Source organism: Drosophila biarmipes, chromosome 2R (assembly GCF_025231255.1).
Source record: "Drosophila biarmipes strain raj3 chromosome 2R, RU_DBia_V1.1, whole genome shotgun sequence".
In the NCBI taxonomy this organism is placed as follows: Eukaryota; Metazoa; Arthropoda; class Insecta; order Diptera; family Drosophilidae; genus Drosophila; species Drosophila biarmipes.
The window spans coordinates 18,708,577-18,736,574 of record NC_066615.1 but is presented as its reverse complement, the minus strand read 5'-3'; the positions used below and the strand labels follow the sequence as shown (position 1 = coordinate 18,736,574).

The 27,998-nt window shown below is 43.5% G+C and overlaps 13 protein-coding genes across 13 annotated transcripts; 9 read left to right on the top strand and 4 right to left on the bottom strand.

Moving 5' to 3' along the window:
- Positions 1-589: 589 nt before the first annotated feature.
- LOC108022343 (uncharacterized) lies at positions 590-984 on the bottom strand. Its single transcript, XM_017091206.3, has one exon. The coding sequence runs from the start codon at positions 969-971 to the stop codon at positions 645-647; it is 327 nt and encodes a 108-aa protein (XP_016946695.1). The 5' UTR covers positions 972-984; the 3' UTR covers positions 590-644.
- A 903-nt stretch (positions 985-1,887) lies between these two features.
- LOC108022405 (prisilkin-39) lies at positions 1,888-3,583 on the top strand. Its single transcript, XM_017091291.3, has 2 exons — positions 1,888-2,006; positions 2,445-3,583. Exon 2 carries the CDS (start codon positions 2,870-2,872, stop codon positions 3,581-3,583), a length of 714 nt encoding a protein of 237 aa, XP_016946780.1. The 5' UTR covers positions 1,888-2,006; positions 2,445-2,869.
- A 349-nt stretch (positions 3,584-3,932) lies between these two features.
- On the top strand, positions 3,933-4,293 carry LOC108022083 (protein suex-1). Its single transcript, XM_017090928.2, has one exon. The coding sequence runs from the start codon at positions 3,935-3,937 to the stop codon at positions 4,217-4,219; it is 285 nt and encodes a 94-aa protein (XP_016946417.1). The 5' UTR covers positions 3,933-3,934; the 3' UTR covers positions 4,220-4,293.
- Positions 4,294-4,591: 298 nt separating this feature from the next.
- On the top strand, positions 4,592-4,857 carry LOC127011029 (holotricin-3-like). Its single transcript, XM_050887849.1, has one exon. It carries the CDS (start codon positions 4,609-4,611, stop codon positions 4,855-4,857), a length of 249 nt encoding a protein of 82 aa, XP_050743806.1. The 5' UTR covers positions 4,592-4,608.
- Positions 4,858-6,443: 1,586 nt separating this feature from the next.
- LOC108022390 (protein FAM98B) lies at positions 6,444-6,938 on the top strand. Its single transcript, XM_017091276.3, has one exon. It carries the CDS (start codon positions 6,530-6,532, stop codon positions 6,830-6,832), a length of 303 nt encoding a protein of 100 aa, XP_016946765.3. The 5' UTR covers positions 6,444-6,529; the 3' UTR covers positions 6,833-6,938.
- A 2,157-nt stretch (positions 6,939-9,095) lies between these two features.
- Positions 9,096-9,590, top strand: LOC127011032 (uncharacterized). Its single transcript, XM_050887880.1, has one exon. The coding sequence runs from the start codon at positions 9,128-9,130 to the stop codon at positions 9,317-9,319; it is 192 nt and encodes a 63-aa protein (XP_050743837.1). The 5' UTR covers positions 9,096-9,127; the 3' UTR covers positions 9,320-9,590.
- A 744-nt stretch (positions 9,591-10,334) lies between these two features.
- LOC108022197 (odorant receptor 47a) lies at positions 10,335-11,981 on the top strand. Its single transcript, XM_017091049.3, has 4 exons — positions 10,335-10,648; positions 10,705-10,894; positions 10,960-11,575; positions 11,745-11,981. The coding sequence occupies exons 1-4, from the start codon at positions 10,348-10,350 to the stop codon at positions 11,793-11,795; spliced, it is 1,158 nt and encodes a 385-aa protein (XP_016946538.1). The 5' UTR covers positions 10,335-10,347; the 3' UTR covers positions 11,796-11,981.
- On the bottom strand, positions 11,820-13,845 carry LOC108022198 (cuticle protein CP14.6). Its single transcript, XM_017091050.3, has 4 exons — positions 13,798-13,845; positions 13,145-13,323; positions 12,435-12,510; positions 11,820-12,351 (listed from the first exon to the last, which is right to left on the bottom strand). The coding sequence occupies exons 2-4, from the start codon at positions 13,318-13,320 to the stop codon at positions 12,196-12,198; spliced, it is 408 nt and encodes a 135-aa protein (XP_016946539.1). The 5' UTR covers positions 13,321-13,323; positions 13,798-13,845; the 3' UTR covers positions 11,820-12,195.
- Positions 13,846-15,698: 1,853 nt separating this feature from the next.
- LOC108022297 (uncharacterized) lies at positions 15,699-16,529 on the top strand. Its single transcript, XM_017091155.1, has one exon. The coding sequence runs from the start codon at positions 15,774-15,776 to the stop codon at positions 16,431-16,433; it is 660 nt and encodes a 219-aa protein (XP_016946644.1). The 5' UTR covers positions 15,699-15,773; the 3' UTR covers positions 16,434-16,529.
- A 742-nt stretch (positions 16,530-17,271) lies between these two features.
- Positions 17,272-19,438, top strand: LOC108022311 (mitochondrial sodium/calcium exchanger protein). Its single transcript, XM_017091171.2, has 7 exons — positions 17,272-17,554; positions 17,607-18,010; positions 18,068-18,418; positions 18,472-18,590; positions 18,738-18,972; positions 19,029-19,096; positions 19,149-19,438. Exons 1-7 carry the CDS (start codon positions 17,322-17,324, stop codon positions 19,341-19,343), a joined length of 1,605 nt encoding a protein of 534 aa, XP_016946660.1. The 5' UTR covers positions 17,272-17,321; the 3' UTR covers positions 19,344-19,438.
- Positions 19,439-19,747: 309 nt separating this feature from the next.
- LOC108022380 (endocuticle structural protein SgAbd-6) lies at positions 19,748-20,671 on the bottom strand. The gene is made up of 2 exons (XM_017091262.2): positions 20,622-20,671; positions 19,748-20,351 (listed from the first exon to the last, which is right to left on the bottom strand). Exons 1-2 carry the CDS (start codon positions 20,631-20,633, stop codon positions 19,974-19,976), a joined length of 390 nt encoding a protein of 129 aa, XP_016946751.1. The 5' UTR covers positions 20,634-20,671; the 3' UTR covers positions 19,748-19,973.
- A 1,238-nt stretch (positions 20,672-21,909) lies between these two features.
- On the bottom strand, positions 21,910-22,364 carry LOC108022082 (larval cuticle protein 1). The gene is given in 3 exon segments (XM_017090926.2): positions 21,910-21,971; positions 21,974-22,280; positions 22,353-22,364. Coding segments are annotated over 3 exon segments (381 nt in total).
- Positions 22,365-26,006: 3,642 nt separating this feature from the next.
- Positions 26,007-27,966, top strand: LOC108022228 (alpha-protein kinase 1). Its single transcript, XM_017091086.2, has 2 exons — positions 26,007-26,627; positions 27,232-27,966. The coding sequence occupies exons 1-2, from the start codon at positions 26,178-26,180 to the stop codon at positions 27,874-27,876; spliced, it is 1,095 nt and encodes a 364-aa protein (XP_016946575.1). The 5' UTR covers positions 26,007-26,177; the 3' UTR covers positions 27,877-27,966.
- The last annotated feature ends 32 nt before the right edge of the window (positions 27,967-27,998 follow it).

Here is a 27,998-nt window from a genome sequence, read left to right as displayed (position 1 = left end):
AGATCGGCAAAAGCATTATTTCAATGAAAACTAAAATTAGAAGCTCGTCTCCACTGGTGAAATGTTGTGCCAGGAGCTTGGTGGTAACTTTCCATTAAAATACTTGATCGTAAGGTTTTTCGGGGGTGCATCGAAGTCAAAGCAAAACCGCAAAAACCCTGTCCCAACCCCAGATGTCTGGAAATCGAACTAGCTTTTTATTGACTTGTCAATTAGTAAGTATTTCAAAAACAGGTTACATTATCCCAGATTTTGCGATTCCTTTCGGTTGTACAAGTATTTCGCAATACGTTATCAAATCTGGCTTTGAGAGCCGCAACAAAAACAATTAATCTATCTGAAAGTCACAACAATTAACCCCTTATTTATGATCCAGCTGCGCTATTTTTGATTAAACAGCTTAGAACTAGCGGAATCTTTGGCTCGGAATTTTTTTAATTGTGGGAAAAATAGAGTTTAGATCGCGTTGATTAGCGTTCTAGGACAGGTTCCTGTTGATTCCGCAGTATTGTTGACTAAGTGCGTAAGCGATCTGCCACGCCCCTTACACCAACCGACCTCCAATTCTCACCCAAAACAAAGTCATATGTTTTTGTTTTCGTTTCGACTTTTGTCTATATTCGTCTCAATTAGGAAAATTATACTTATTTACGTCCCCAACTGGAACTGGCTGAGGCTGACGCAGAGGCCGATGCACTGCCTCCACCGTAGCCACCTCCGGGATAGCCTCCGTAGCCTCCGCCAGGATAGAATCCACCCCGCCGAAAGCCGCCGCCTCCTCCTCCGCAGCAGAATCCGCCGCGCCGAAATCCGCCGCCAAAGTGACGGGCAGCCCTTATTCCAGCTCCATCATCGATTCCGGGCTGTGCCTCAGCATCCTCCAGGGTAGCCCTTTGATCCTCCAGGGGATGGCCGCCGATCAGAACAAGAATTGTCGCGAAGACGAGAGCAAACACCAGATATTGCTTCATGTTGGATATTCAAACACTTTCTACAACCAAATCAACTTGGCACCCAACTTTTATAGTTAAATAGTGCGGGGAGATCCCGCTTGAAGAGTGTTCTATAGCCCAGTATTTGCCATCTAAGTATCATTAGTTATAGCCGTAGGGCAATTATCATATGATGATGATGATTTCACCAAAACTGGAGGGCAACGGAAATCCCAGACGCGTCAATTGCCGACGCCAAAACACTACCAAAACAGTTCCAGAATTTAAAACTAATAAAAACACTTTATATGTACAATAAGAAAAAAATAATTACCAGTTTAAGCATTATTTTTAGTTTAATAAATGAATGTAAAATAATACAATTTTTATTTTTCTTTTGGGTTAATTATTATGTTTCCACTCTTGAAAATGGCCAAGAATGTTACTTTCTCAAAGAAATTAAGCCCTACCAAAAATCTGAACATCATTAAAATTTGAGAATTCAACAGGTAGATTTTATTTTCTATGTGCACAGTTCTCTCAGCATCAATTTTCGGACAAGCCCCCACGATGGGGGTTTACTTCTCCTATGGTTGAGTGCAGACTAGTAAACAACTCTCAAGTGATCACTGACCCAAGATTGATTATTGCGCAGTTTATTAACTGCATTCTGTATGGAAATCGGATATACATTATCACCTGAGATTGTTTTATGATTTTGGGGATCAGGGGAAGCACATTAAGCACTTCGCTTAAGCGCAAATATAAATACGGTTCAGTGAGAAAGTAAAACCCGTTTTCTGACCGGCATTCAAGTCTCCAAAAATAAGCGTAAAATGATGATCTGCAGATGAGAAGGCAATGTGATATAAACGTAACAGATATGAGCAATACAAATCGTATATCACATCGATGGGTTTAACCGGTTAAGGCAGGAATTAGTCCTTAGGGGATCGTTTAATTGGGTACTTTTAAAAGTAGACACGAAAGTAGTAAAGTTTTAAATGAGTAATTTTTAAGTACACCAGTAAATTTGTTAATATTTCAATAATTTTTTAAGTCTGAAATATGATGGTAAGCACCTAATTTCATTTAAAAGATGGGACTCGAATTTATTTCCCATTGTCAGACATCTGAAAGCAATTCTGATTGTTTAAAGTATTAGAACTCCTAAGAATAACTCATAAAAGCAGAAATTAGGCACGTGTGTATTAATTGGTTAATCGGTTTGGTTAACTGCCAGACGTCTAGCCACACTTAATCAAATTAAAAGGCAAAGATTTCCACGTCTGGCGAAACTCTGATCAATTAGTGCAAATATTATAATTCGAGACGGTTCCGAAACCCCTGGAAACACGAACGGGGAACCTCGGCTCTTATACGGCTCGTATAAGATGATTCAGTATCGGTCATGCGAATGCCTAGGCGAGTGCATCTGCTAAGGGGCGAATAGATTTCCAGCCGGCTAATTAACTTCACTATTGACAATCTTTATTATTATGGCAAATATAGCAGGAACGCCCCCGGTTGTTGGCCTTTTTGAATGGTGAATGAAACGAGAAGCCAGCCCAAAACGAAAAAACCCGCGGAAGTGAGCGATCGAGTTAACGGTGTGAAACAGATTTCTGACTTATTTGGCCAACTTTCGGCAAGGTCAATGTCGGGTGCGATCGTCTGCAGACTGGGCCCAAACAAGACGATCGCGAAACTGGGCGTGAAAGCCGCGTGGCGCCAACCAGTTGATGACGTTCTGGCCAAGATTTGCGAAGTTCCGCTCGGCCTGCGATCATTATTTGAGGGTGCCGAAGGTCTTCTGGTTTTGTTTTTTGGCAAGCGTATTTGGAAAATTACCTAAGAACTCTGTGGTATAAAATATTTTTGGGTTTTTCAGACAGTCTTCAGTTGTTAATCTGCATTCGACGGTTCCGGTTACGGATATGTTTCTACCCGCGCGTTTGGCTCTTCTGAGCCTTCTTTTTCTGGTGGTCTCTGGGCAGAGGAGTAAAGCCAGAGACAGTCGTCCTCAGGGCAGGACCCTGGGCCTATTGACACCTCTCTTGCTTGGAGCTACTAGACCACTCTTTGATGTGCCCCTGGTTGCAGAACCACCCTTAAGACCTGGTGCAGGATCAGCATCTGAAGGCACCCAGTCGGATCCTGTGAACTCCTACTACGGCGGTGGCTATCCTAGCTACGGATACAGGCCCAGCTATGGATACGGGTATCCCTCCTACGGTTATAACTATGGATATCCTGGATTGGGCTACGGTTATGGAAGCTACTACAGACCCAATTACTACAACTATGGATATCAGAGACCACAGCCGTATTATGGATACAGACCAAATTATAGTTCCATTGGAGCCTCAGCATCCAGTGGAGGCTATGGTAGCACAGCCAGCATCTCGAGCTCTCCCTCCTCCAGTCCCACAACATCGGCAGTTGGAGTGGGATCGGGAGCGGGATCAGCATCTGGAGCTGGTACCCCACAGCTTACCACCGCCCAGCAAGCCCAGTTGGCCGGTATTTTGGGCCAGGCTCTTGGCAGCAGTCTGCGCCCCCTGCTCGCGAATGGGGGCGGGGCAGGCGGAGCCTCAGGTGCCGGAGCGAATCCCCAAGCCCTAAGCGGTCTACTCAGTCTGCTCGGCTAGGCCATAAAGCCATCAGTATTATAAATATTCTAAGATTTTGTTTACGATTATCACTGATAATCCGTTTTAATATTGTTAAATAAATGTTTTTGTTTGTTAAAATGGTATTTTTTTATTTACTCTATATACCCCTAGCTTTTTTACATTTTGTTAGCTTGCAAAATCATGCGAATTGGTTAAAAAGTAACTTATATGTTAACTATGAAGCTGTTGGGTCAGGGCTTCTTAGTTTCTCACCTGCAACTTGTAAATATACCTTAATTAGTTGGCGAAGAACTGCATTTTCTGAGGTATAAAAGATGGCAGTGCAGATCAATGGGGTCTTAGTTATAATTGAGGTGGACTGAAAATATGTACCTTGTATTTTTAGCGACTTTTCTGCTTCTATTGGGAGGCGTTCTGACCCATCCTGAAGAAGAGGATCTAACATCAGCTGCCACCCTAGATGATGTGGCGGATTTGGGTGGTCAGGAAGCAAAAGAAGGCGGAAGACCAGCTCGTTGGCTGTCTGGAGGATGGGGAGGAGGCTGGAACACTGGATGGAATGGAGGATGGGGTGGAGGATGGAACGGAGGCTGGAACAAAGGTTGGAGTGTCTCCTATCGACCCTGGAGCTATAGTAGCTACTGGTGGTAGGAGCCCAACAACAGTGGCTTCCCAAAAATCTGTAACACCTTTTCAATAAAGCTGCTCCCATATTGTTATCAACATTGGTTTAAGTTTTTGAAAGCTCTCAAATTCAAATTAAGTCAAAAAGAAACCAAAGCTTTAAAAAGCTTTTTGCTGGCCAAGTCAGAAAAACAAAGCCATTTGAATTGTTTACGTTTTGAAATTTTATGGGAAGCATTAAATCTATCCGCAAAAAACAAGATTATTTAAAAATAACCAAAAAGAAATGGAGTGGTAGTGGCGTCAATGGATCGTTGGCTAAATAAAAGAACGTGATTTTGGCTACAGTTGCTCAGAGCAAAGAACCAAGATCAAACGAAAATATCTATTCCAAACATAACTAAAGTATCTACAAGATGCGTCTTAATCTGCTGTCCATTATTGGTATTTTGTGCCTGGCCTATTCCTTCGCCCTGAGTGATAATGGTGCCAATCTGGAGGATCTGCTGGGTGTGGCCCATCATGAAGGAAATCATGCTGAAGAAGGAGTGCGCCAGACTCGCGGTGGGCATGGCAATTACGGACACGGCAACTACGGACATGGCAGCTACGGACATGGTGGCCATGGTGGTCATCATGGTGGACATGGACACTATGGTCGCTAACCCGCAAATAATACAATAATTTTCCCTTGATAACTTGTAAATAAATAAAAATGTAAATAAAAATGTAGAAACGAATTTCCTTTTTTTCCTTGAGGCTGAGAATACATTTATTTAAAACATTTTCTCGTTAAGGTAAATAAAACTACTGGTTCGTCTACTCTAAAGGTACTTCACAGCTTTGAAAAGCAACAACAAAATATACTCATATTCATACTCTAGAGCTATTCCTAACAAACAATGCATTTTAAAAACCTGTAAAGCAAACCACAAAGTGGATCAATACATTTGAGGTTGAGTAACCCGAACTTAAGTATATGACAGAACAACATATACTTTGGGCTTTTTTCGGTTTTTTACGAAGAAGTAAAACAAAAAGAAAGCCAGCAATCTAATACCCTTACAAAAATTACTACCCTTGTTAGAGCATTAAAATGACAAGCCCTCTTTCTTCAGATACACTCTAATTAAAGAGCTTTGAATTTATAAAACTTTTTAAGCTCCAGAGCGCAGTATTTAAATTTGGTGGAACCCAAGTTTGTTAAAAAACATCCACATAAAAAAGTGGGAGTGATTTTTTGTTGGCGCGCACGAGCAAATTAAGCAAATAAGTCAAATGACTATTTTTTGTGTTCAAAAATATTAAACAACGTTTGGGATATTTCGAGGGGAACCTGTATGGACAGCTCAGGTTCAATGGCTCGCACTTGTAAATCCCCAGTTGTTTACTTTTCAGAGTCTAGATCAAACAAGTCGATCTTGACATTCATTAAACAATCGAGAGCTCATTTCCATATGAATCCTTGCAAATATATAAGATAATTGGAATTATCAAACGTGGGACTAATAATGTGTGGATAAGATCATTAATTATTAGCCAGTTTTTAAAATAGATGCTTAGTAACCTGAGATGTAGAATGTAATTTTCCACTTTATACGTAACTGGCCTGTAAAAACCTAACAAATCAGTATTTTCTAGGCTGAATAGGCTTAATCTGTCATATGTCATGATGCGCTACTCAAAGATTAGTAGATATTAAATTTGTTAAATATGCAATTAGGTTCCAATCAATTACGAAGTGCAAAGCTCCAGTAGTCTATATTTGTCTTTGCTGATTAAGTGGCTTCTATGGACCATCGATTTGACGTTCATCTGCCAGATGCAGTCCAGTAAAAACCCAAAAAGTGAAACAGGTCCCAAGTGTCGACCGACTACGAACCCTAATCGAGTGATCTATGCCTGAAACCACTTGGGAGCAGCATCCCGACAACTTTCGCAAATGAGACATTTAAATTTGAAATTATTCAGTAATGACAGCCGAAAAAATGGCCAAAAAAGAAAGAGCTGACGGACGAAATAACAAAGAGTGTAATAATTGTGTGGTGAAATATAACGATGCAAAACAGAACCCGGTCAAAAAAGCCCCTAAACAGTCGCACCTTGCCGCCAGGTAAACACATGGTATACTCGTATGGTATAGTCAGAGAACGGCAGGGGTGGTGGCGGAGCCATGGGGAGGGGCTGTAGAGAGACCCGACTTATTGATGCGTATGAGAACAGGAACGCCGGGTGACTCGATCTTCCAATATAAGGCCTGCGATTGGGTCCACAAATCATCAGTTGCACTCAGGTCTTCACCAGCAATCAATCGAATCTAATAGAACGGAAAGCAAGATGCGTCTCACACTCCTGGCCCTCATCGGTGTCCTGTGCCTGGCCTGCGCCTACGCCCTGGACGATGCCGCCGACAACGAGCAGGTGATCGGACTCCTGGACGTCGCCGACCAGGGAGCCAACCATGCCAACGATGGAGCCCGAGAGGCCCGCCAGTGGGGCGGCGGATGGGGAGGACGAGGAGGATGGGGAGGACGAGGAGGATGGGGAGGACGAGGAGGATGGGGACACGGAGGAGGCGGATGGGGAGGCGGCTGGGGTGGACGACGCGGCGGCTGGGGTGGACGATGGGGAGGTTGGTAAGCCCGATGGTGAACACGCCTCCGGCCACACCCACCACTTGCCCAACGTCGAAGTACACTCACCCAAGGATGTCAAGGCGTTAATAAAGAATATTGAAGCATTTAAATTTGATTTTCATTTGAAATGAAGAGGTTTCGAGGTAGAAGGCTTCGCACTGTAGCCCTTAGAAGGAATATTTACAATATAGAATCTTTAAAAACATGAAATTGACTTAACAAATATTGAAAAGGATGAAGGGCGTGCCAACCAGAAACTAAAATACTTTTGTAGCGTTCAAGGATTATTTTATTTACTAACAAGTTTGTTCATATGGAAGAACAGGACAGCGAACAACCAACACGTAATTTTTTATAGGTTTAACCGAGGTTGATAGGCTTTAATTTGTTGGTATTCACCTTAACAGTGGAAAGTTTATGCAGTCTATATATAAAAGATGAGTACGATTATTGATCTAATGCTTATCTTTCAGACGTAATAAAGTAGAAATAAAACTTTTTTTTATTGTTGGCAGTCCCAAGAATAATAATACGGCAATTTTAAAGAATTCAAAAATAATGATTGAAAATAAAAATATATTAAAAAACCGAAAGATGTCATAATAAAACTCCACCCTAAATCTTTTTGAATATTTGACAACGGTGTTGTAAAAATTGTGGTGAAGCTAAATGTTGCAAATTTATTGCAAATAGTTTTTGCGCATGCGATGCTGAAGTCGTAACCTGCCGGAAAACACCGACACTTGGCTCAAAGCGTTTTCAGGATAGGGCAGAAGCTAGAAGAGGCAGTTAGGAGATGGCCATATATCGATGTGAATATAAGCCCTGCGGTCGAGTCCAGTAGTCATCAGTTGCGTTCAAGTCTTTATCAGCACTCAATCGAAGGGAAAGCATGATGCGTCTAACAATCCTTGCTGTTTTTGGTATCCTGTGCCTGGCCTACGCCTTTGCTTTGGGTAATGGCCTCATCAAGGAGCCAGTCGTTGTATACGTGGATGACGTCGATCAAGGAGCAATTCCTATCAGAAACAAGGATGGAAGCCTCATATTCGAGAATTTAAAACTGGTGTTCAGACATCGAGGCTACTGACAAATTGAACAACCACCCACGGATGTCGAGTGGTGAATAAAGAACATTGAAGTATTACAAAATTGGTTTTTATTGGTAAAAACAAACGGAGGATGAGGCTCAGCCTAGGTTTTACAGAATTTTTATGGTGTGATTATTGTTATTGAAATATAGCAATGCAAGTCAGAACCCGTCAAAAAGTCCAATAAACAGCCGCACTAAGTGGTTAGGCATTTATTTTATTGTTGTAATGTAGCTAAGAGGGGTTCTTGAGAAACCGTGACTTATTGAAGAGGAAAGTCGAATATAAGGCCTGTGGTCGAATCAAACCTCATCAGTTCTATTTAAGCCCTTGCCAGCAATCAATCGAATCAAACGGAAGGCAAGATGCGTCTTAAAATCCTGGTTTTCCTGGGAATCCTGCTCCTGGCCTATGCCTTAGCCTTGGATGATGCTTCCGACAACGGTGAGGAGATTGGTCTCCTGGACGTCGCCGATCAGGGAGCGAACCATGGCAACGAGGGAGGTCGAGAGGCTCGGTGGACTAACGAGGCGAAAACTTGGACTTATTTCTTTAAGAAGCTTTTGATAGGCTAATGTTGTGCTGACATCGCTACGGCCTTCCTTACAAGCAAAAGGCATCCTCGAGGTGTGAATAAAGATTATTGAAGCATTGCAATTTATGGGGGCTTTGTCTTCTTTTGTTAGCATATGTAGCCTGCCGAGAGGATCACATCGCCCAACCAAACAACTAAACGAAGTTCTGAGGGTGGTCGTGCTAAAACCAAAACCATATCAAAAAATTTCAGTGCTTTTACAGCACGTCCTAAAAAAATATATCTATTTTTATTAGCTAATCTACGAACTAAGATTTTCGTGAAGAAGTAATAGTTTTAGTAGGTAGTTAATCATTTTATAAGAAAAATCTTAAAGAACTGAGGACTTATCATTCAAAACATTGTTACTATTGACATGTCTATTATGTGTCAACGGAGCTAGTGTTTATTCCTCGTTTAATAGCCTTTCAGAGCGTAATTCTTTTGTTATGAGCAAAACGAAACCCGTCAAAAAACCAATAAACTAGTTATTTAGTATAATATACTGCTGTATGAATATGACCCGAAGTGGTGGTGAAACTTTTTTTCATGCGGGAAAGTCGAATATAAGGCTTGCGCTCGAATGGAACATTATCAGTTACACCCCAGTTCATTGAAACTAACGTAAGGCAAGATGCGTCTAACTCTCCTGGCTGTCATTGGAATCCTGTCCCTGGCCTATGCCTACGCTTTGGATGATGCTAGTAACAGCGCTCAGGTGATCCTCCTTGAGGGTCCAGGTTATTCCAACGAAGGACCTCGGTCCCGAGAGTCTAGCGAAGAGCTGGGCTTTTGGGATTATCAAGATCGGATTTTGGGACGATAGCCCGAAGTCGTGGTAGAATTGCTTTGGTCAAACCCACTACTTTCCCCATGTCAAAAGGACACACCCGGATGTCTAGGCGTGAATAAAGAACATTTAAGTATACAAATCAATTGTCAACTAGTTAGCCTTGGCATATGTTTTTCTAAAGGAGTTAATACAATCTATCAGTTAAAATTTATTCTGTAAGATATTTTTTGTCATCCAAATTTGTATTAGGTCTGCTGTAAAATAATATTATATTCCTGGTGTTGTTAAAACCTCACAGCTTAAATTGATGTTAATAATCTATTTGCCTATGCCTAACCTAATGGTTATTTGTCATAAGAACTCCCGATATATACTAGACTCTTGGGAAAAATTCCCTATTTCCTGGTTTTTCTGGCAGGTTGACTGACATCGACGACCACGCCCCTCTTAAAGGTGTGAATAAGAACACTTTTAACCATTAAAATTTTATTACAATTTGGTATTCCTGAAGAGGTGTCAAAAGGAGCTGGTGCTTAACCCTGTTATTATAGCTTCCAAAGGGTACATTCACTCTAGTCAGGAGTTTGTAGCAACCCTTTTAAGTATAAGTCACCGGAAACCGAATAGCTTTCATGACAATACTTTACTATAACTGATTGATAATGAAACATTCTTTGAAAATTTTTATTCGGGTATATCCAGATCAAACACAAACAAGTTTTAGAACTCAAACGATCACTTCTTAAATGAGTAAATATGAAGTAATTTACCGAAAAATCAAGTAATTAACACCAATTTAAGAACTGATTACGTATAATTCAAATCAAATGCCAAGAGCAATAACAAAATATGTATGTAAGACTGACATCAGTGTTTTTAGTATTGACTCAAGCATTCGGTAAAAGTCTTGTATTATATTACTTCACAAGGGTATTCACAGATTGTGTTATTACAGACAAACTTTTATCCTTTCTAACCTTGTCCTTGCTTAGTGGAAAGGTTTAAAACCCCTGGTCCAAGGGGACTTCCCTTAGTGTGAGGCCGAATTAACCATTGTCGACATGGATAGCTTCCTGCAAGTACAGAAGAGCACAATCGCCTTGCTAGGGTTTGATCTCTTTAGTGCGGACCGAGAAATGTGGAAGCGGCCTTATAGGGCAGTCAACGTCTTGGCCATAGCCTCCATTTTTCCCTTTATCCTGGCAGCTGTACTTCATAATTTGAAGCACGTCATGCTGCTGGCAGATGCCATGGTGGCTCTATTAATCACCATCCTAGGACTTTTCAAGTTCAGCATGATATTGTACTTGCGTCGGGATTTCAAGCGGCTGATTGATAAATTTCGCTTGCTGATGGCCAATGGTGAGCTGTAATACCTACTATTATTATTTCATCTTTGCTTACATATTATTTTATAGAGGCGAAGCAGGGGGAGGAGTATGCCGAGATCCTCAACGTAGCAAACAAGCAGGATCAACGTATGTGCACCCTCTTCAGGACCTGTTTTTTTCTCGCCTGGGCCCTGAATAGTGTGCTGCCTTTCGTGAGAATGAGTTTCAGCTATTGGCTATCAGGTCATGCTGAACCAGAGCTGCCTTTTCCCTGCCTGTAGGCTAACAAAATAATATATCTATGCTATCTTTATAATAACATAATAATTTGTATTTTCACAGTTTTCCCTGGGACATTCACATCATCAGTTACTATGCTCCGAGTTTTATTTGGAGTACTTTTTCTTCGACGGCTGTGGTTTTGCCGGCTGTTAGCCTGGACACCATATTCTGCTCCTTCACCAGCAACCTGTGCGCCTTCTTCAAGATCGCCCAGTACAAGGTGGTTAGGTTCAAGGGCGGAAGTCTCCAGGAATCACAGGCCACTCTCAACAAGGTCTTTGCGCTGTATCAGACCAGCTTGGACATGTGCAACGATCTGAATCTCTGCTACCAACCCATCATCTGCGCCCAGTTCTTCATCTCCTCCCTGCAACTCTGCATGCTGGGATACCTATTTACCATTACTTTTGCCCAGACCGAGGGCGTGTACTACGCCTCCTTTATAGCCACCATCATTATACAGGCCTATATCTATTGCTATTGCGGGGAGAATCTGAAGACGGAGAGTGCCAGCTTCGAGTGGGCCATCTACGACAGCCCCTGGCACGAGAACTTGGGAGCCGGAGGAGCCTCCGCCTCGATTTGTAGATCCCTGCTGATCAGCATGATGCGTGCTCACCGGGGTTTCCGCATCACAGGGTACTTTTTCGAGGCCAACATGGAGGCATTCTCATCGGTGGGTTATTATAGCGAAATGATTTGATCTTTAAAAAGAGGACCCCTATATCATTTATAGCACAACCCTTTATTACTAAATCCTGTAGAAAACTACTAATATGCTCCTTAGATATAGTTTTAGAGCCTTAACCAATCTGTTCCTAATCTCCCTAACCTATCATTTACAGATTGTCCGCACAGCAATGTCCTACATAACCATGCTGAAATCCTTCTCGTAAAGGGTTTGACCACAACGCATCGGATGGATTTTTGTGCAATTTTTGTTTTATTGCTGAGCATGCGTTGCCGTACGACATTTAACAATCGGTTTTATGTATCTTACAAATGTTTATCTCACACACTGTTCGTTAAGCACTAAGTTGAATGTAGAGTGTAGATTAGACAGACTGAAGTGGCGGTAGAAATGCACAGATGAAGCACGTGGGGAAGGGGTGTTTTCGGGACGAGGGGTGTTAAACGGAAATGATTTTACGGGTGGGATGATGGATCACCAACGAGCAGCTGCTCTATCTCTCCTGTCTGTTTCTGGTTCACACTTGGTCACTGACCCGCAACGCTTTGATTGCCAACTGGAGCATAACGATGAAGAATTAGAACACGAATTTATGACGATGCGGATTACTTGAAGAACCGTCCGGGGGCAGCGGCGGCGCGAACTGGGGGCGGGGTGGGTATGTGGGCACCCTCGGCGCGGTATCCGTTCTCATCAGCGATGTAGGTGATGGTGTAGACCACGCCATCGGGTCCGGTGTACGAGTAGGATCCCTGCATCACCTGGTAAGCGGAGAAGTCAAGAAGTTGAGCCACCCCTCAAAGTATGCCACGATAGTGAAAAGCATGCCCAAAAGCAAACTCACCTGAGCCTCAATCTGACTGCCCGGGTTCTTCAAGTAGCCGGCCTCATCCGCTCGGATGCCATTGCTGGTCTCGTAGCTGAAAGGTTTTAATAATATGCAGGAATCAGCATTAAAAGTAGAAGATTATTAGAAAGTGATATGATTTAAATAGATAGAGTTGTTCTACGTTAAATTCGACAAAGAAAACCTATTACATTTGACCTATTAAAGAAGGGGCTTACAACAAATATAAAAACGCATTGTAGAGTCCAAAAATAAATACTTTTTGATTATTTTTAATGCCGACAATAAGTATAAAAATTTAATTGAATCAAATAAAAAAAACGTACATTTCTTTTAATAAAAAGTGTGGATGGTTTTCTAAATTGTGATGTTACTCACCCCGTTTTTATTTTAACGCTTATTACCTAATCTTATTTCTAAAAAAAAACAATTCTATAAGAGACATTCATTGTCTTAAGACACAAAGTAAAACCTCCCTTTGAAATTATTTTTAGGATAGTATGTTTCTATCCATATTTAAAATACTTCTACGCTCTATAAAGAGGATATCACTATCCCTACTTTCTTGTACTGATGCAACTAAAAGATAGTTTGTCGTATGACACAAAGTAAGAGCTCCCTTTAAGAACATTTATAGTATAGTATTTTCTATCCATATTCTTTATATTTTAAGAGTCTATAAAGAGGATCCCACCGTCCCCACTCACTTGTACTGATAGGAGCCATCGGGATTCAGGTCGAAGTTCTGCTTGAGGATCACTGCATTCGCGTCGAAGGAGTTGCCCCGTGGAGGGGGCAGTCCACGCTGTGGCTGGGCCTGAATGAAACTGAGGCAGCAGAGGGCCAAAACGACGGCTGCGAAGGAGGCGTGGGTGAGCGTCATGACCTTTAGTGGGTTAAAAAGAAGACAGCGCACCGCACGGGGGCGGGATGGTTAGATAGAGTCATAACTGAGTACCGCAGATGAGGTGCGGTGTTTGGTGTTCAGTGTGCAGTGTGCAGTGTAAAGTGCCCGATTGAGTTGCCGGCGGCGTTGTCTTTGAATGTCAAACTCGTTGCTTGGCAATTAGTATCTGATATACTCCGATTGGCTTTTTGCGATTTGAAAGTTCTGCGAAATGATGATGGCTATGATGATGAAGGTCGTGGGAAAAATATCCATAAAAGAGGCTGAATATCCTGGGAAGTCTTATGGGTTTTCCAGAAGTCAGTAAAGCCTTTTAGGTTATATGAACATCCCCAAAGCAGGATCAGCTTTACAGGTATTTATGATATTTATATATATATATCTTCTAAGTTTTTGCTTTGTCTTGTGTGATCCTGTATCCTTGAGGATTCCACAACTAGAACTCAAACTCACTTCGGATTCGCGACTTGAAATCGGTTACTGCGCTGGGAGGCTCGTCAAAAGTGCTTTGACTTGGCTGCAGTTGCCACAAACGTTTTTATACCGAAATCGCATTCACTGCAGCTGGGAGCAGAGCAGCGGCCGAGGCAGAAGCAGCAGTGCCAGCATCCGCAGCCAGATGCAGTGCACCAGCCCAGATTCGGCGGCTGCAAGGGCAGGGGATCGGGCTGCGAAACAAACACTGTTTGTCTGCCTGACAGCAGCAGAATCGGAAGAGCCGCCACTGCCGATGCCGCTGCCCTCGCTCTGCCAGTGCACCACGTAGCGTATGCGCAACGAGTTTCAAATGCAAATGGGCGTTGCGCATACGCCGCGTATGCCGTATGCCATATACCTTATGCAGCTTACAGCTCACAGCTCATAGCTTACAGCGGTGTAATTTATGTGAATTAGCAATGCGAACTTCATTTGATTAGTGCCCCCGCTGGATGCTCGACTGGATGCAATAATTCGTTAAGTCAAATATTAATTAAAAGATTACAGATGTTGCAATTGGTTTCGATTTGACGAATTGGCCATTTGGCCACATGCCTGCCAATGGGTCCGCGATGGCATCTTTCTGCCGACTGGCATTTCAATGGGCCTCGGGTTGGGGCGTAGCCAGCTTGTCCATTTCAATGCATCGTTAAAGAGCATTAGTTGTCTTTGTTTTCACCCAGGTGAGCCTGGTGAGCCTGCCCTTTTGGGCCAATTTCGCTGACCAGGTCCAGGTGACCACTCCCTGCTGCACCAGTTACCCGAACCCGCTCCCATTTACCGCTTCATTTTGCCGGCCGGCTCGGGCCATTTTTCTCTCGGCTTAAACTTTAAACTTTTCCAGCGTGTAGGAAATGTCAGTTGCAATTCATAAAAATTACAGCAATAACTGCTGCCAAAATCCAGCCAGCTCCAGCGCCGCGGAGATGATCACGAACATGATGAACATCGCCCGAGATTTTGGCCAACTCCCCCCGCGCGCTGCCCTGCTTGGTTTTCCCTTTCGTACGTTTTCCATGTTACTTGGCCAATTTCGCGGTTGCCCGCGTTTTGCTTTGGCCTTCGCGCTGCTTTTCAAATTGCAGTTCAGCAGTTGGCTGAGAGGAAGAGTTATTTGCCTGGCTGGCTGGCCTGGCTTAGTGCATTTTTCACATTTGACATACAATTTGCGGGCCATTGCGATGGGCTTACTCACTCCTAGATGCCGTTTTTCAACACACTCGGGGTGGCCAAGTAGTTTCCCGTGTGATGACTGATGACTGATGGATCGCGTGCGATTCGAATCCGATACGGAGTCGTTTTAAGCGCACATCAAATGTATCTTAATTTATGCCCCTTTGTCTGGCCGAGCGTGTGGAACACTATGCTAATCGAGTGCAGTTTCCTAAACATTGCCAATCAATCAGTTACTACTGAGGCTCAGGTTTTTTTGGCCACTTTAAGTGATGGATTGGCCCGAAGCGTTCGAGTGCGAAACAAGTTTATGACGTGTTCTCCGATCGGATGATGATCAACCAGTCTGGGCGGGAATTTCTGCGATTGCTGGAACCGAAAGAAGCCGATCTCATTACAGTGCCCACCATCATCGTTGGCTTAATCACTTGACCTCTCTTCGATGTCTTACGTTGTAGCAAGTCGCTGAATCATAAATATGCAAATCTTGTCTCTTGGCTGTGAGTGTTTTATTAAATCACATTCTGCTCGCTTCCATAGAATTTCTTTTGTGCGTTTTTTCCGTTTTGTTTTGGGTATATTTTTGTGCTTTTTGGGTTATGGCGTAATGGGACTCAAAAGATGCTAATTCGCGGCTGCTGCGCACATTAAACGCCGGTATATAAAGTGGACGTCGGATGTGGCAAGCCAAGTCGTCCGTCGGTTCCCGCCTAGAAAGCACCCAAGCACTCTCTACTCTCCCCACTTCCAACTCCCGCATAACTTCCAACTCACCCAATATGTTCAAGATTGCCATCTGCCTGTTGGCCCTGGCCAGTGGTTCTCTGGCCGCCAGTATTGGCCAGGTGGAGGTCAGCAGCACAACCGAGAAGCGGGAGATCATCCCCGTGCTAAAGTTCGAGACGGACAAGCAGCCCGATGGATCCTTTCACTTCAGCTACGAGGGAGGCGACCAGTCCGTGCGCCGGGAGCAGGGAGTGATCAAGAACGCCGGCACCGAGGACGAGGCCTTGGAGGTCTCCGGCATGTACAGCTATATCGACGCCAACGGTGACACCGTGGAGGTTCACTACACAGCCGGAAAGAACGGATTTGTTCCCATTGGCACCATCATCCCTAAGGAAATCACCGCCTTGGCCAAGGCTGCTGCCGATCTGCCCAAGGTTTCCGAGGAGGACGAGCTGAAGTTCCGCAGGGCCCGCTCCCAGGAACTGGAGAAGAAGGCAGTTGCTGTGGAGAAGGAGGTCGCTGCCGTCGAGAAGGAGAAGGAGGAGCCTGTGGTGGCCAAGGAATCGGTTGTGGTAGAGAAGTCCCTGCCCGTGCCCGCCGAGTCCCAGGTGGTGCCCGTCCAGGTGGTGCTCGATGCCGCGCCAGAAGCCGAGATCAAGGCCGCCGGCGAGGCCGCGATCGAGAAGAAGGTGGAGACCAAGACTGCCTAAGCTCTCCTAGACTCTAGACTACCTAAGTATTGTTTAATTTAAAACCAAGTGCGATCTAATTTAACTGGCTAGCAATAAAACGATTCCCTATCTCAAGTCCGCATCGTTCTTGATTGAAATTGAACTGGAGCGACGGCAGCTGCATGTGAAATGCGGATTCCGTGCTGCATATAAATACTTATCATAAATTTCGCTATGGTTAGTGCTAATTTAAGCAGAATGCTGTGACAACGAGAACTTATCTCACCGACCACAAATTGTTGGGACTGACGCTGATGGCTTAAAGCTTTATTGGAGAATATGGAAAAAGATTAACGATTGGTATAATCAAGCGGTAGAGGCATAATGGAAACAAAGCAAATTAAGATATTTTGTTGATTAGTAATCCGGCAAGACAAAAAACATTTCGTAAACAACTTATACTGCTCCTAAGCAAGGCTTTGTCTTAACAAAAAACATTTTTATAGATCTGAATAAACTGGCCCGTATAATACTTACTCGTAAAGACTAAAAATAGATTCTTAAATTCTCATTTTAAAAAGCACTTATATGTTTCTGTTTTTGTTATTAAAACAAAAATATAATTACGTTTTTTAGACTTAACGAGGTCTTTTAAATTTCAAGCAATGATTTTCAGACTTTTGTATAAATATTCCTTTAAAACCATAAATATGGGTCATATTTTCTTAATTTAAATCGAGTAAATTTTCTAAAAATTATAATAATTGTTACCTTTAAAAGACCGGTTCTAATTTGTATTCTCGAGCAAAGTTTTTATATCATGGCAATGGCACTTTGAACGTTAAATATTTGATATTATAAGGAAGCCTAGGTTTCTCAATCACCTCTGAAGTGGCAATTTTATAAAAATTGAGAACGGATCTTAAAATGCATACTGAGACATTATGCAGAAAGGTCCACGATTTGCCGGAGACTCGGCGATGCCATTTTGTGCTTAACACATTGGATTGTACGACCAACATGAATTTTATCAACTATCTGGGCTGGCATTTCTGCAATGTGGACGTCCGAAGTGGCTTCAATTCCTTCTGGAGTGTGCTGGGAATGCTTCTGATGGTCATTTATGTGTTCTGGATGATGCAGATGACCATAAATAAATAGCAAGTACCATTTTAATACCTAAAAGGCTTGGAAATAACGTGAAAGATTTAGTTTTTGTCCCATTCTGAAGGTGATAGCAGATTCATTGCGGATGAACGAGAGCACGGCGGGGGTTACGGTTCTGGCCATTGCGAATGGCTCCCCGGATCTATTCACGGCAATTGCCTCGAGAATGCAGAGCACCAAGTACACCTTCCTGTCATGCATGTCGCAGGCCATGTTCCTGCACATCTTCGTCGCCGGAGTGGTGATCCTGACCAGGCCCTTCAATATGGAGCCCAACTATTATATCCGGGACTTTGGTTTCCTCTTCCTGAATGTCGTATACATGGACTACATCCACAAGCGTCCCAATGGCATAACCTGGACTTTGGCCTTACCCGCCGCCTTTATCTTCGTGGGCTACGTTATGGTGGCCATCATTGATCAGCACTTGCTGATGGCCCGCATTCGAAGTAAGCCCTCTACCTATTACATAGTAATTCTTTTTGACATGGGTACATCTTCACCAGAGCTGGAGAAAAGAGAAATGGATGTGGCAGAGGCGTTGCAACTGGAGGAACTGAAGCCCCAGACGGAGTTGCCTCTGAAGCGCCAAGTAATCGATCGTTCAGACGTCCAGGGTGGTCGTAATAAGCATCTTTTCCGGCAATTCTGGAACACCGTAGCCGAGTTCGACATGGATCGCTTCCGACGGGGCACCGTCCTGGTGAAGGTTTACCTAATCCTCAAGCAACCCATCGATATGATATTGCGGTTTCTCATCCCAGTGGTTGATATGGAGAAACCCCTTTACGGCTGGTCCAAGCTGCTCTTCAACATACAGGTGATGCTCGTCCCCACCTACATAGCCTACATAATAGGTGAGATTATCTTGAGGTGCGTGGGTGACCAACCTCACGATCTTATTTTCCAGTTCGGGGATACACCATTGCGGGCATTGCCGCCTATATTCTCATCCTCATTATTATGACACCCGTTGCCATCTTGATATTTTTTCTCACGCGCACCGACACCCCACCCAGATTTTTCAGGGTAAGTTTCTGGTATTTCTAGCTCGGATTTTGGCACGTACACAAATAATTAGTTAAAAAGTGTTCTACGGGCGGAAGTTAAATCTGAAATATGTACTTCTCGAACCCTTTTATCTCTAATTTTACAAAATACTTCCTAAATCTACAGTTCACCTCTAGTATGGGTTTTCTGGCCACCGTCTTTCTGATCTTCTGCCTGACCTCCGAGGTAAATGCCATGTTTTTCACGTTGGCAACCATAATGAAAGTGAGCCAGGATTTTTCCCTGGCCACGGCCGTCTGCTGGGCCATAAGTAGCAACGACTTGGTGACCAATCTCTCGCTGGCCCATCAGGGATGGCCTCGGATGGCATTGACGGCCACCTTTTCAGCACCAGTATTTGGTACTGTAACAAAGCGAATATCACAGCAAGGATGCAGCTTATGTGTGTCTTTTCAGGATCCTTTGTGTTCCTGGCCCTACCACTGGTGGTGCAGTCCTTTGTAAATGCACCCAGTAATATTAATGTAAGTAAGAAACAACATTGATTTATTTTTGAGACATAGTGCCTGCCAACAGCCTACGGAGGGTGGCTTTGGGGAGACGGTGTGCATCTTCTTGGAGGTCGGCATGGGCTTCTCCATGCTCTCCGCCATGACCACAAACTTCAAGCTGCGACGAGCTTGTGGTTTCCTACTGGTTTCCTACTACTTCTTCTTTTTGGGAGTTCTCATACTTCTGGAGAAGGGCGTGATCCACGCCTATGGAGTCTGACTTGAGGCGAATCTATACCAAAACTCCGAAAACCCATCAAATATGCAAATTCACGAGATGATTTATGCCTCATTAAATGACCAATTCCATTCTTACGCCTTCCTGTTCGTTAGGTCTTCATTCCAGGTGTCTTCGATCAAAGCTAATGGACGATGTTTAGGCGTGTAATGATGTATGGAAGCAGGTGTCTCATTCGTAGCCCCAGGGCCCACTGTACCGCAAAGTGGCCAAACGTGTGCTTAATCATATGACGTCGCGCACTTTGGTAAGGTGCCAAGTTTTGGTCCGTTGTCAAGGTCTTTCGAGCCGGGTATGTACCATGTGCTCAGGGAAAAATATTTATTAAAATATGTTTTAGATATAAACCATATATATAAACCATATTTCTTAAAGCTCTTCTATAAAAAATTGTAGGCTTAATTTTTTTTTTGTATTATATTTTTCTCTAACTCCCAATTTTCGGCGAGTAGGTAAAAAAAATGTTCGAGACATGCAAATTAGATAGATTGAAATATCATTTCTTCGCAATCCGCATTGACTTTTATTTCTGTTTGCCCAGCAACAACGCGTTGGCTTCTTCCCTTAATCTTTTGAATTACCATCTAAGAGATCTCTTCCAGAAAAAACATCCTAAGCCTTCTCCACCTTCTGCACTTTGGGCAGATCCTTGGCTGCCTCGGCCACAGCTGTGATTTCAGGATTGATACTGGTGCCATATGGGACGAATCCATTCTTTCCCGCCGTGTAGAACACCTCAACCTCCTCGCCAAGGTCGTTAATGTACTTGTAGGATCCCTTCACCTCGAGAGCCTCCTCCTCAGTGTCTTTGTCCACCACGGTAGCCTCCTCCTTGCGAGAGGTTCCATCTGCACTTTCGTATGCGGCGTCGTAGGCACCATCAGCTTTCTTGTTAATCTCGGATTTCAGGATTGCCACGGGCTCGCGTTCGGGTTCCACGGGAAGACCATAACAACAGGCGACCACCACGGCCAGGACGAAAAGGGGGAGCTGTTGGGGATCAGGAAATTAGCTCTATATACCTTGGTATTTTTAAAAAACAGGGAAGTCCAATTAGGTATTAAACTCTTACTGAGGTATACATCTTATGTATTTTTACACTTCCTGCACTTAAATAAAGAATTAGATCTTATATTTTATATCTTTCTTCACTCCCAACTTTTTGTTTATAAATTATTATCAAGGATATTTTATCCCTTAGAGTCCTTATAACCACATATCTTCCTTGCTTGTCCCCTATCCATCAGCTTGACCACTTACGATTTTGCACATTTTGGCGATTTTTGGAGCGTAGAAAGCGAGAGTTAAAGCGCGTGTGAACTCAAAGTGGATCGGCCAGTTGGCTTTTATAGGCACACACTCCTGCATCAGTATTTCGACCACATCCAGCTCTTTCGGCTCTTTCGCTTAAACATGCTAAACATGTTTGCATCCCGTTTTATGTGGACGCTACGTCCGCAAACTGCGAAATGCGGCGGGCCTTAAATGTCAAGGTCTCCGGCGGGTCAGTTATCAGAGTAGGGCCTTGAATATGTGTCACTATACTGGAGCGATCTGAGTCAGTTCGGGACGATGACGCCGGCGATTGATGACACCCATCGGCGGCTACATTAACGGCCTCTGCAACTGCATAACTCGCACGGCTTCACCCACTCGCCAGGTGTCGCGATTAATCAGTCGCACCTCACACCTTGCACCGCCACATCCACACCAATCCCAGAAATGTGTAAAATGTCAGCTTCGATGCAATTTATATTATGATCTGCACTGGGGTGTAGCCCCTAGCCCAGGGCATTCGTACGTATATCTATCTATCCATCTTTATCTATAACTATCGATCGAACATCTTTGGCTGACAAATGGCTCGATTCAGAATCTCAATGGGGTGCATCAGCAGATTCATTTACATGGCGGCGCTATTAATTCAATCATCGGTAGTTCCGGGGCTAGATCTCAACGATCTCTGTTTTTCGCCGTTCATTTCATGGGGTGATAAATACAAATTCATTTCGCTGCACCGAACGACATTTGGCTGGGATTCGGCAAAGGGCAATCTGCGGCGCTGCCACAATCTATAACTTTGACAGCTTAACTAATTTCGAATCTGGCGCAAATTAAATATCCCAGCGATGAGCAAGCGGTTTCAGATACAGCTGCTGGACCAGACACAGAAAAAAAGAGATAAAATGTATCTTGTAAATGCAAATTTTAAAATATTTCAAACAATATGTATATTTATTAAAAGTGTAAAAGTAATTGTTAAAATTATAATATATTATTCTTGTCTTAAACTAGTTTCTAAAAATTTGTGTATAACTTTATAATATCTTGATAAAGTCTTATATAGAACCTGAACTTATGATGCAGCGTCAAGATATGGAATGTCTGATATTAATCCCCCTTTTAAGATTTTTGAGCGGTATATCGATTAAATCGGTAATATAATAGTTATATAACTTTTTACCGTGTGCCGCTCCTTGTGGCCCAAAGCTGGCTATTCGATCGCCTGGATCGGCTTTGTGCTTTGGTAATTGTCTGGCTAACATTTTCAAGAATGTGTGCCCATCAAAGATAATGGCTCTATGGCGATTTGTTTATGGCCCTCCCCTCGGAAACGTACTTAACATGTGGCAGAAAGCCATTCTGGTTCGCCTTATACCTGACCTGCAGCTCCTGACCCCTGCCGTCGATATAGCCATAAACACCGGAAACCTTCAGGCCGCCATCGGCAGGAGGAATCGCATCGGAGTCCACAAGGCCCAGCTCCTCGCGGTAGCTGCCATCGGCGCTCTCGTACATAAATAAGTAGGTGCCCGAGCTGAGTTGCTTGGCCAAAGATTTGAGGATTGGCACTGGTCCATTAATGGCGGCACTCTCAGCGGGCCAACTCCACAGTTGGCAGCAGGCCAAGATCAATAGCTGGAAGTCCCAAGAAAAAAGAAGAACTTAAAGTGGAGTCACTCGGCTATTCATGAGATACGCGCCACTTACCAATGCGAGCATGATTTATGCTAATACTAAGCGAGTGGAAAAGATTCTGCGCATTTTATAGCAATCTGTTAGAAGACAAGCCCCAGACATTTCTCCACCTTGGATCGGCAGACAAAGACATTATGCAATGCCAGATGCTATTCTGTTCATTTTTTGGGGTCAGTAGAAAGTAGCAGGTCGAGTTTTGGGTTTATTGAACCGCAGATTTGCATTTCAAATGGCCATTCAGAAGTGTGTAGCAAGTGTGGTAAACTGTCATGTTTACAATGCAGATAGCATCATGAACACATGTGAGCCGCGTGGGCTCTGCCTCGGAGGTGCAGCAGCTAATAAAATTTGTCACAATTTGCGGCAAGCGAAAGGTGCAGAAATGGTAACGGCTGACTGCTCCACCTGACTTCCATGCAAATTCCTAGAGATCTGCGGCGCTGGAACTCTGTTACAGTGGGTGGGCACCTCTGGGCCTGGGCCTGGGCCTGTGCCTGGGCCTTTGAGAAGCGGCTAACATTTATGGCAAATAGCAAACTGGAAACGGTAAGACAAAAAGAATTCAATAATAATTTCCAGCAATTTCGCAACTCGGCAGCAGCGGCAGCCATACAACTCTGCGGCAGAAGTTGCATTTTGGCATTTGCCTTGGCCCGCCCAGTTCCAATTTCCAGTTCCACTTGCCAAACGGCAAGGCTCTCGGGCAACGTGTTAATAAATTGATTCTTTGTGGCTCCCCAGACGGTGAGTTGGTTTAAATCCCGCGGAATCAGGTAAAACTGCAAGTGTGCACTTGGAGAAATATGTGCAAGGCGTTTCAAGTATAAGTCCTGAAATCCCAAAAGTGGGGTAAGAAAAATAAATACATATATTTGAAATACTTTTGTGTAACCTTACACAACGCACTTCCTAATTAAAGCACATTAGTAAAAATATATAATAATAAAAATAAATATCTGCATATTTAAATTTAATAAAAACCACACTATAAAATAAGCAGTATTTTTATTTCATGACAGTGGAGAATCAAGTATACTGTCCTTTATTAACATTTACAACGGAACTGAGTATGTTTTTGTTATATTTTAAATGGGGTTACCTTTAAGTATTTTTTAGAATATGAGTAAAATGTTAGTAACTTACCATTGTTTCTCATAACATTGCGTATTGTATATTAAGTATTACCTTCTTTCCTCTTTCAATGTAATTGGTTAATGAACTCTCTTTTTCATGCTAGACCTAACCAATAGCTTAAATGAGATACTTTCTTCAAAGAATTGATGTCTTGATTGACTAATGATCCTGCATGTTTTTGCGAGTGTGGCTCTTGCAGAGCGACATTTGACGCGCCTGCCACAGAAGTGGAAACTCATTAATGTAGCAGCCGCAATGCCGACGAGGTCATAATTCAGAGCTGCGACACGTTAACCTTTCGTGGAGATCCGCCAGCCGGAACCCGAGGAGAAAACCCCCCATCCAAAGTTGCAATTTCAGTTGCAGTCGCACTACGCACTGCCACAAAGTGAATCAATTAGCCGCGCTGGCGGCCATAATTTCTAACTAATGGAATTCACAATTACAAAATGTCAGGCCCACTCTGCGAAAAATCATCCAAAACATCTAAACCATCGCAAGATCGCTGTGCAACTTTCGGGCCACAGTCTATTAATAACCGTCGCCGTGGCTGTCCGACTTTAAGCTGGATTTGAGGCTAAGGCCCGGAGCCTGTGCGGCTCATGGAGTCGTGGGAGGAGTGTCCGACCCGGCTTTAATGCGGTTTGCTCATCGGGCCAACAACATTGTGTTGTGCGCTTGTTGTGTCTCGCATTTCTGCATAAATTTGGCGAGCCACTTTTATGTCGCTCCCCGCATCGCCACCTCGCTTGATTTCCCGCATTTCGGCGCTTTGTCTTATTGCTATTTATTCCTCCAGTTTCGGGTATTATTCAAATGGCAAATCAATCAGGCGACGGTTGGCCAATGTGGACCAAAACATATTTATAACTTATATTTACACTCACATTTGGGCATCTTATTGGGCCAAACTGTGTCTTTGCACAAGGAAAACAGATGATTTCTCATGCGATTTTTGTTTATACCTTACACGACATTGTAAAGCACCAAATGAAATGTGTACTGTTTAAAATGTGTTGCTGCCATAATATATTTCAATCGATTATATATTTTTACGGTACCAATATCATACATAATTCATTTTACAAACACTTCCATAAAGGTAGTAAGTAAAGTAGTAAAATGGTTAGATATCGTTTTGGTTTATATTCATTTTTATTCTAATCTGCATCAGATCGTATCCGAATTCAATCCTTAGCCAAACAAAAGACGTAAACTGAATACTAAGGATTTGAAAAGGCATCAAGAAATTCTACACTTTTAAATACCAATCGATTGGGAATCTTTATTCAAGTGGAAATAGGTGTAAGACATATGTATATATTGTTTATTAAATAAATAAGCATTTAATATTTTTTACAATTTTAAGTGTAGCGCATTAAAAAGTTATGCAAGCCTAAAGAGAAACTTGTCTGGTTTTCTAAGGTTTGTGTAGCATACTTTTCGGGGGAGTTTAATATTTGATAATAGAAAAAACGATATAGGCTTTTAGGCTTATTCTTAAAGTTACCTGGCTACCTAAATAAGATTTAAATTTAATTTTACACAGTTTTTTAACTTAAAGGGTTTGTCATTGCAGTTTTCTCAGCAAAAAAATCTAACTTTACATGTTATTTTGCGTAACTTTACTACAAACAAGTATCAAAATGTTGACCTATTATGATCATTGCAAAAATTGACCTTGCTTCGAAATGGAAAACCTCCTCGGAATTAGCATATGCAATTAAAGTTCGCGCTGAACATGGAGCAAGACATGTTCGAATTTTAATGGCAGCTCATACAGATGACAAACGAAAATGTATCTGCCAGATACTTGGCAGTTACAAATGAGTGATGGCGATCGCATCACACCTAGACATGAGCAATCCCCGGCCCAGTCCCAGAGATTGATGAATAACCCCAGTGGAGCGTGGAACAATGGAGCACCTCGGGCCCCCAAAAACTCTCAAACTATCCTGGGGATAAGCAGTATCTACCGCTCGCATGCCATTTGACAAATGATGTTTGTAGGCCAGTTTGAGGTCCGACATCCACCTTGACCAAGGGAAAATGAGGGGCAATGGATGTATGTGCATACACTGGCCTCTGTCAGCACATAACTCAGACAAACGCCTTCGAGGCAGATGCGAAGACAAGTGCTGGAGCAAAAAGGCCCAGAATTTGCATATGGGGCTGCGGCCGGCTCATAAACAAGTGCGCGGAAGGTGGCCCACCATGAAGATATCAATCGGCCCAAGTCCAAGCCATAGCCCAGGCCAAAGCCAAACGAAATTCGTTTGTCCTTCTGTCAATGGCCGATAAAAAACCAATAAAGCTGCCACCCCAGCGGCTTGTTAACACGCAGATAAATTACACTGGCCGCCGCGGGAGATTACCATCGAGATGCAGTCAGAAGCTGATAGCCAGGGCACAGGAAGCCACCGATTGTTCTGACCATAACGCTGAGCTTTAGGGCCTGTTCCGCCGATCGCCGACCGAGAACCGCATAAATACGGCTGGCAGTGGGAGCCGCATTTGCAGTCGTGGCACGGCTTTCGATCAGTGACTTCCAGTGGCAGCAACGGATTTGCTTCAGTACGCGATCGGTTCTCTCGGAAAGTGTTTCCCAGCTCTATAAGTGGATACGTCGGGTTTATCGAGCGTGTAATTTGTGCTCCGTTCGCGAGATTTATGATCCACGGCACCCGCCCACTGACAGCCTAAATGTCGCGATCCCGAACCCCTCGATTCCGGCACCTCCGCTGGGTGGCCTGTGTGCTGGCCAGCCTCTGGTTCTCCGTGAGCCAGGCCCAATTGCCAGGCGCTGGATTCCAAGGACAACGGGGGCAGGTTCCTCCACTGCAACCGCTGCAACAGCCGGCCAATCCCTTCCAGCGCCGCCAGCCCAATCCCGTCCAGGGTCAAGGACTATTTCCGGGTCAGCGGAATGCCTTGAATCCACTGGCCCCTCCGCTAACCGGAGCTGCCCTGCAAAATCCCTACACCCGCTATAACCAGTACCAGCAGCAGAACTACGTGCCCATCACGGCCTACAACAACGAACTCAATCTGGACGGTAGCTTCTCCTACGGATACTCCTCGGCCGATGGAACCACTGCCCAGGCACAGGGCTATGTTAAGAACCTGGGATATGGCGAGGGAGTTGAGGCACAGGTGGGTTTTATCAGAATATCTAAGCTGCTTTTTTAAGACATCCTTCTAAAGGTAATGAAAGGCTTAACTTCTTGGGGAACCCTTAGGTCATGGTTCTATGATAGACATTGTCGTACAATTATGATGGTGGGATAAGTATTTAGTCAGTCCTCAATGCAATAAACAAAATCCATATATTGTAATAGTTATTTAAACTTATGATTTATTCTTAGAATGTATTTGGTAAAAATAATTCTTCCATTCATTTGATACAAATTAGTAAATTCCTAGAATTGCTCTTTGGATATGTTCTTTATTACATCGAGGGTTTCGAATACAATCTGAAAATCGATAAATTTTTCTGTTGGTATTAGAATAAATATTTAAACAAAAAGAAAAACTTTAAAACATTTAAAACATTAATTCTGATTAATCTCTTTTTTTAGTATCTCAATGCCAAAAGATCCTAATGAAAAGTTGGTAACGATACTTAGCATTCTTTTCGTCGTTTTGCAGGCCAACTTTAAAGAACTCCTAACATACTTTTGGGTGTTTCTTTTAAATATTTTAATATTTTTAATATTTTAATATTAATTAATATTTTAAATAACTTCTCTGTTGACAGGTAATTCAAGGCTCCTACTCGTACACCTCGCCGGAGGGCACTCCCATAACAGTGCGCTACATTGCCGACGAGAACGGATTCCGGGCGGAGGGCACGGGCATTCCAGCTTCCCCGCAATATTTCTCGGGGGCCCAACCCTATCAACAGGGCCTGCTCAATCCCAATTTGAATCCCTACCAGACGCCCTTTCGCCAGCTGCCGCCACCACTGCCCAATGCGTCCTTTCGACCCCAGCTTCCGGGGCAACAGCCTTTGACCCCGCTGCAGCAGCAACAACAGCAGCAGCAACAGTTGCAGCAGCAACGCAACTTCCAGCAGCAGCAGCAACCAAACTCCGGGCAATATCAGCCCGATCAGCCGTTTAACCAGCTGCATTCCGGTAATTTGCCCGGCCAGTACGCCGGGCAATTTGGCCAGCAGTCCTTTGGCAGCAATCTCACGGCCCAGCAGGCACAACAGCAACAGAACCTCAACCAGCAACAGCAGCAGCAGCAACAACAGCAGCAGCAGCAGAAGGAGCAACAGAATGAGCAGCAGCAACAGGCCCTGATAACTCAACAACTTCGGGGCAGGCCCAATAACCTAGTGGATCCCTATGGCTATAACCAGTACGGCAGACGCTTCAAGAAGTCCCCAAAGAAATAATATAACAGATGATTATAATTAAAACGATTAGTTAGTCCAAACATGTAGTCGCAACTCAAGGCATGAAATACATGCATCTGAAAAGTCAAACTCTTTGTTTTATTGGGTTATCCGAGGCTATC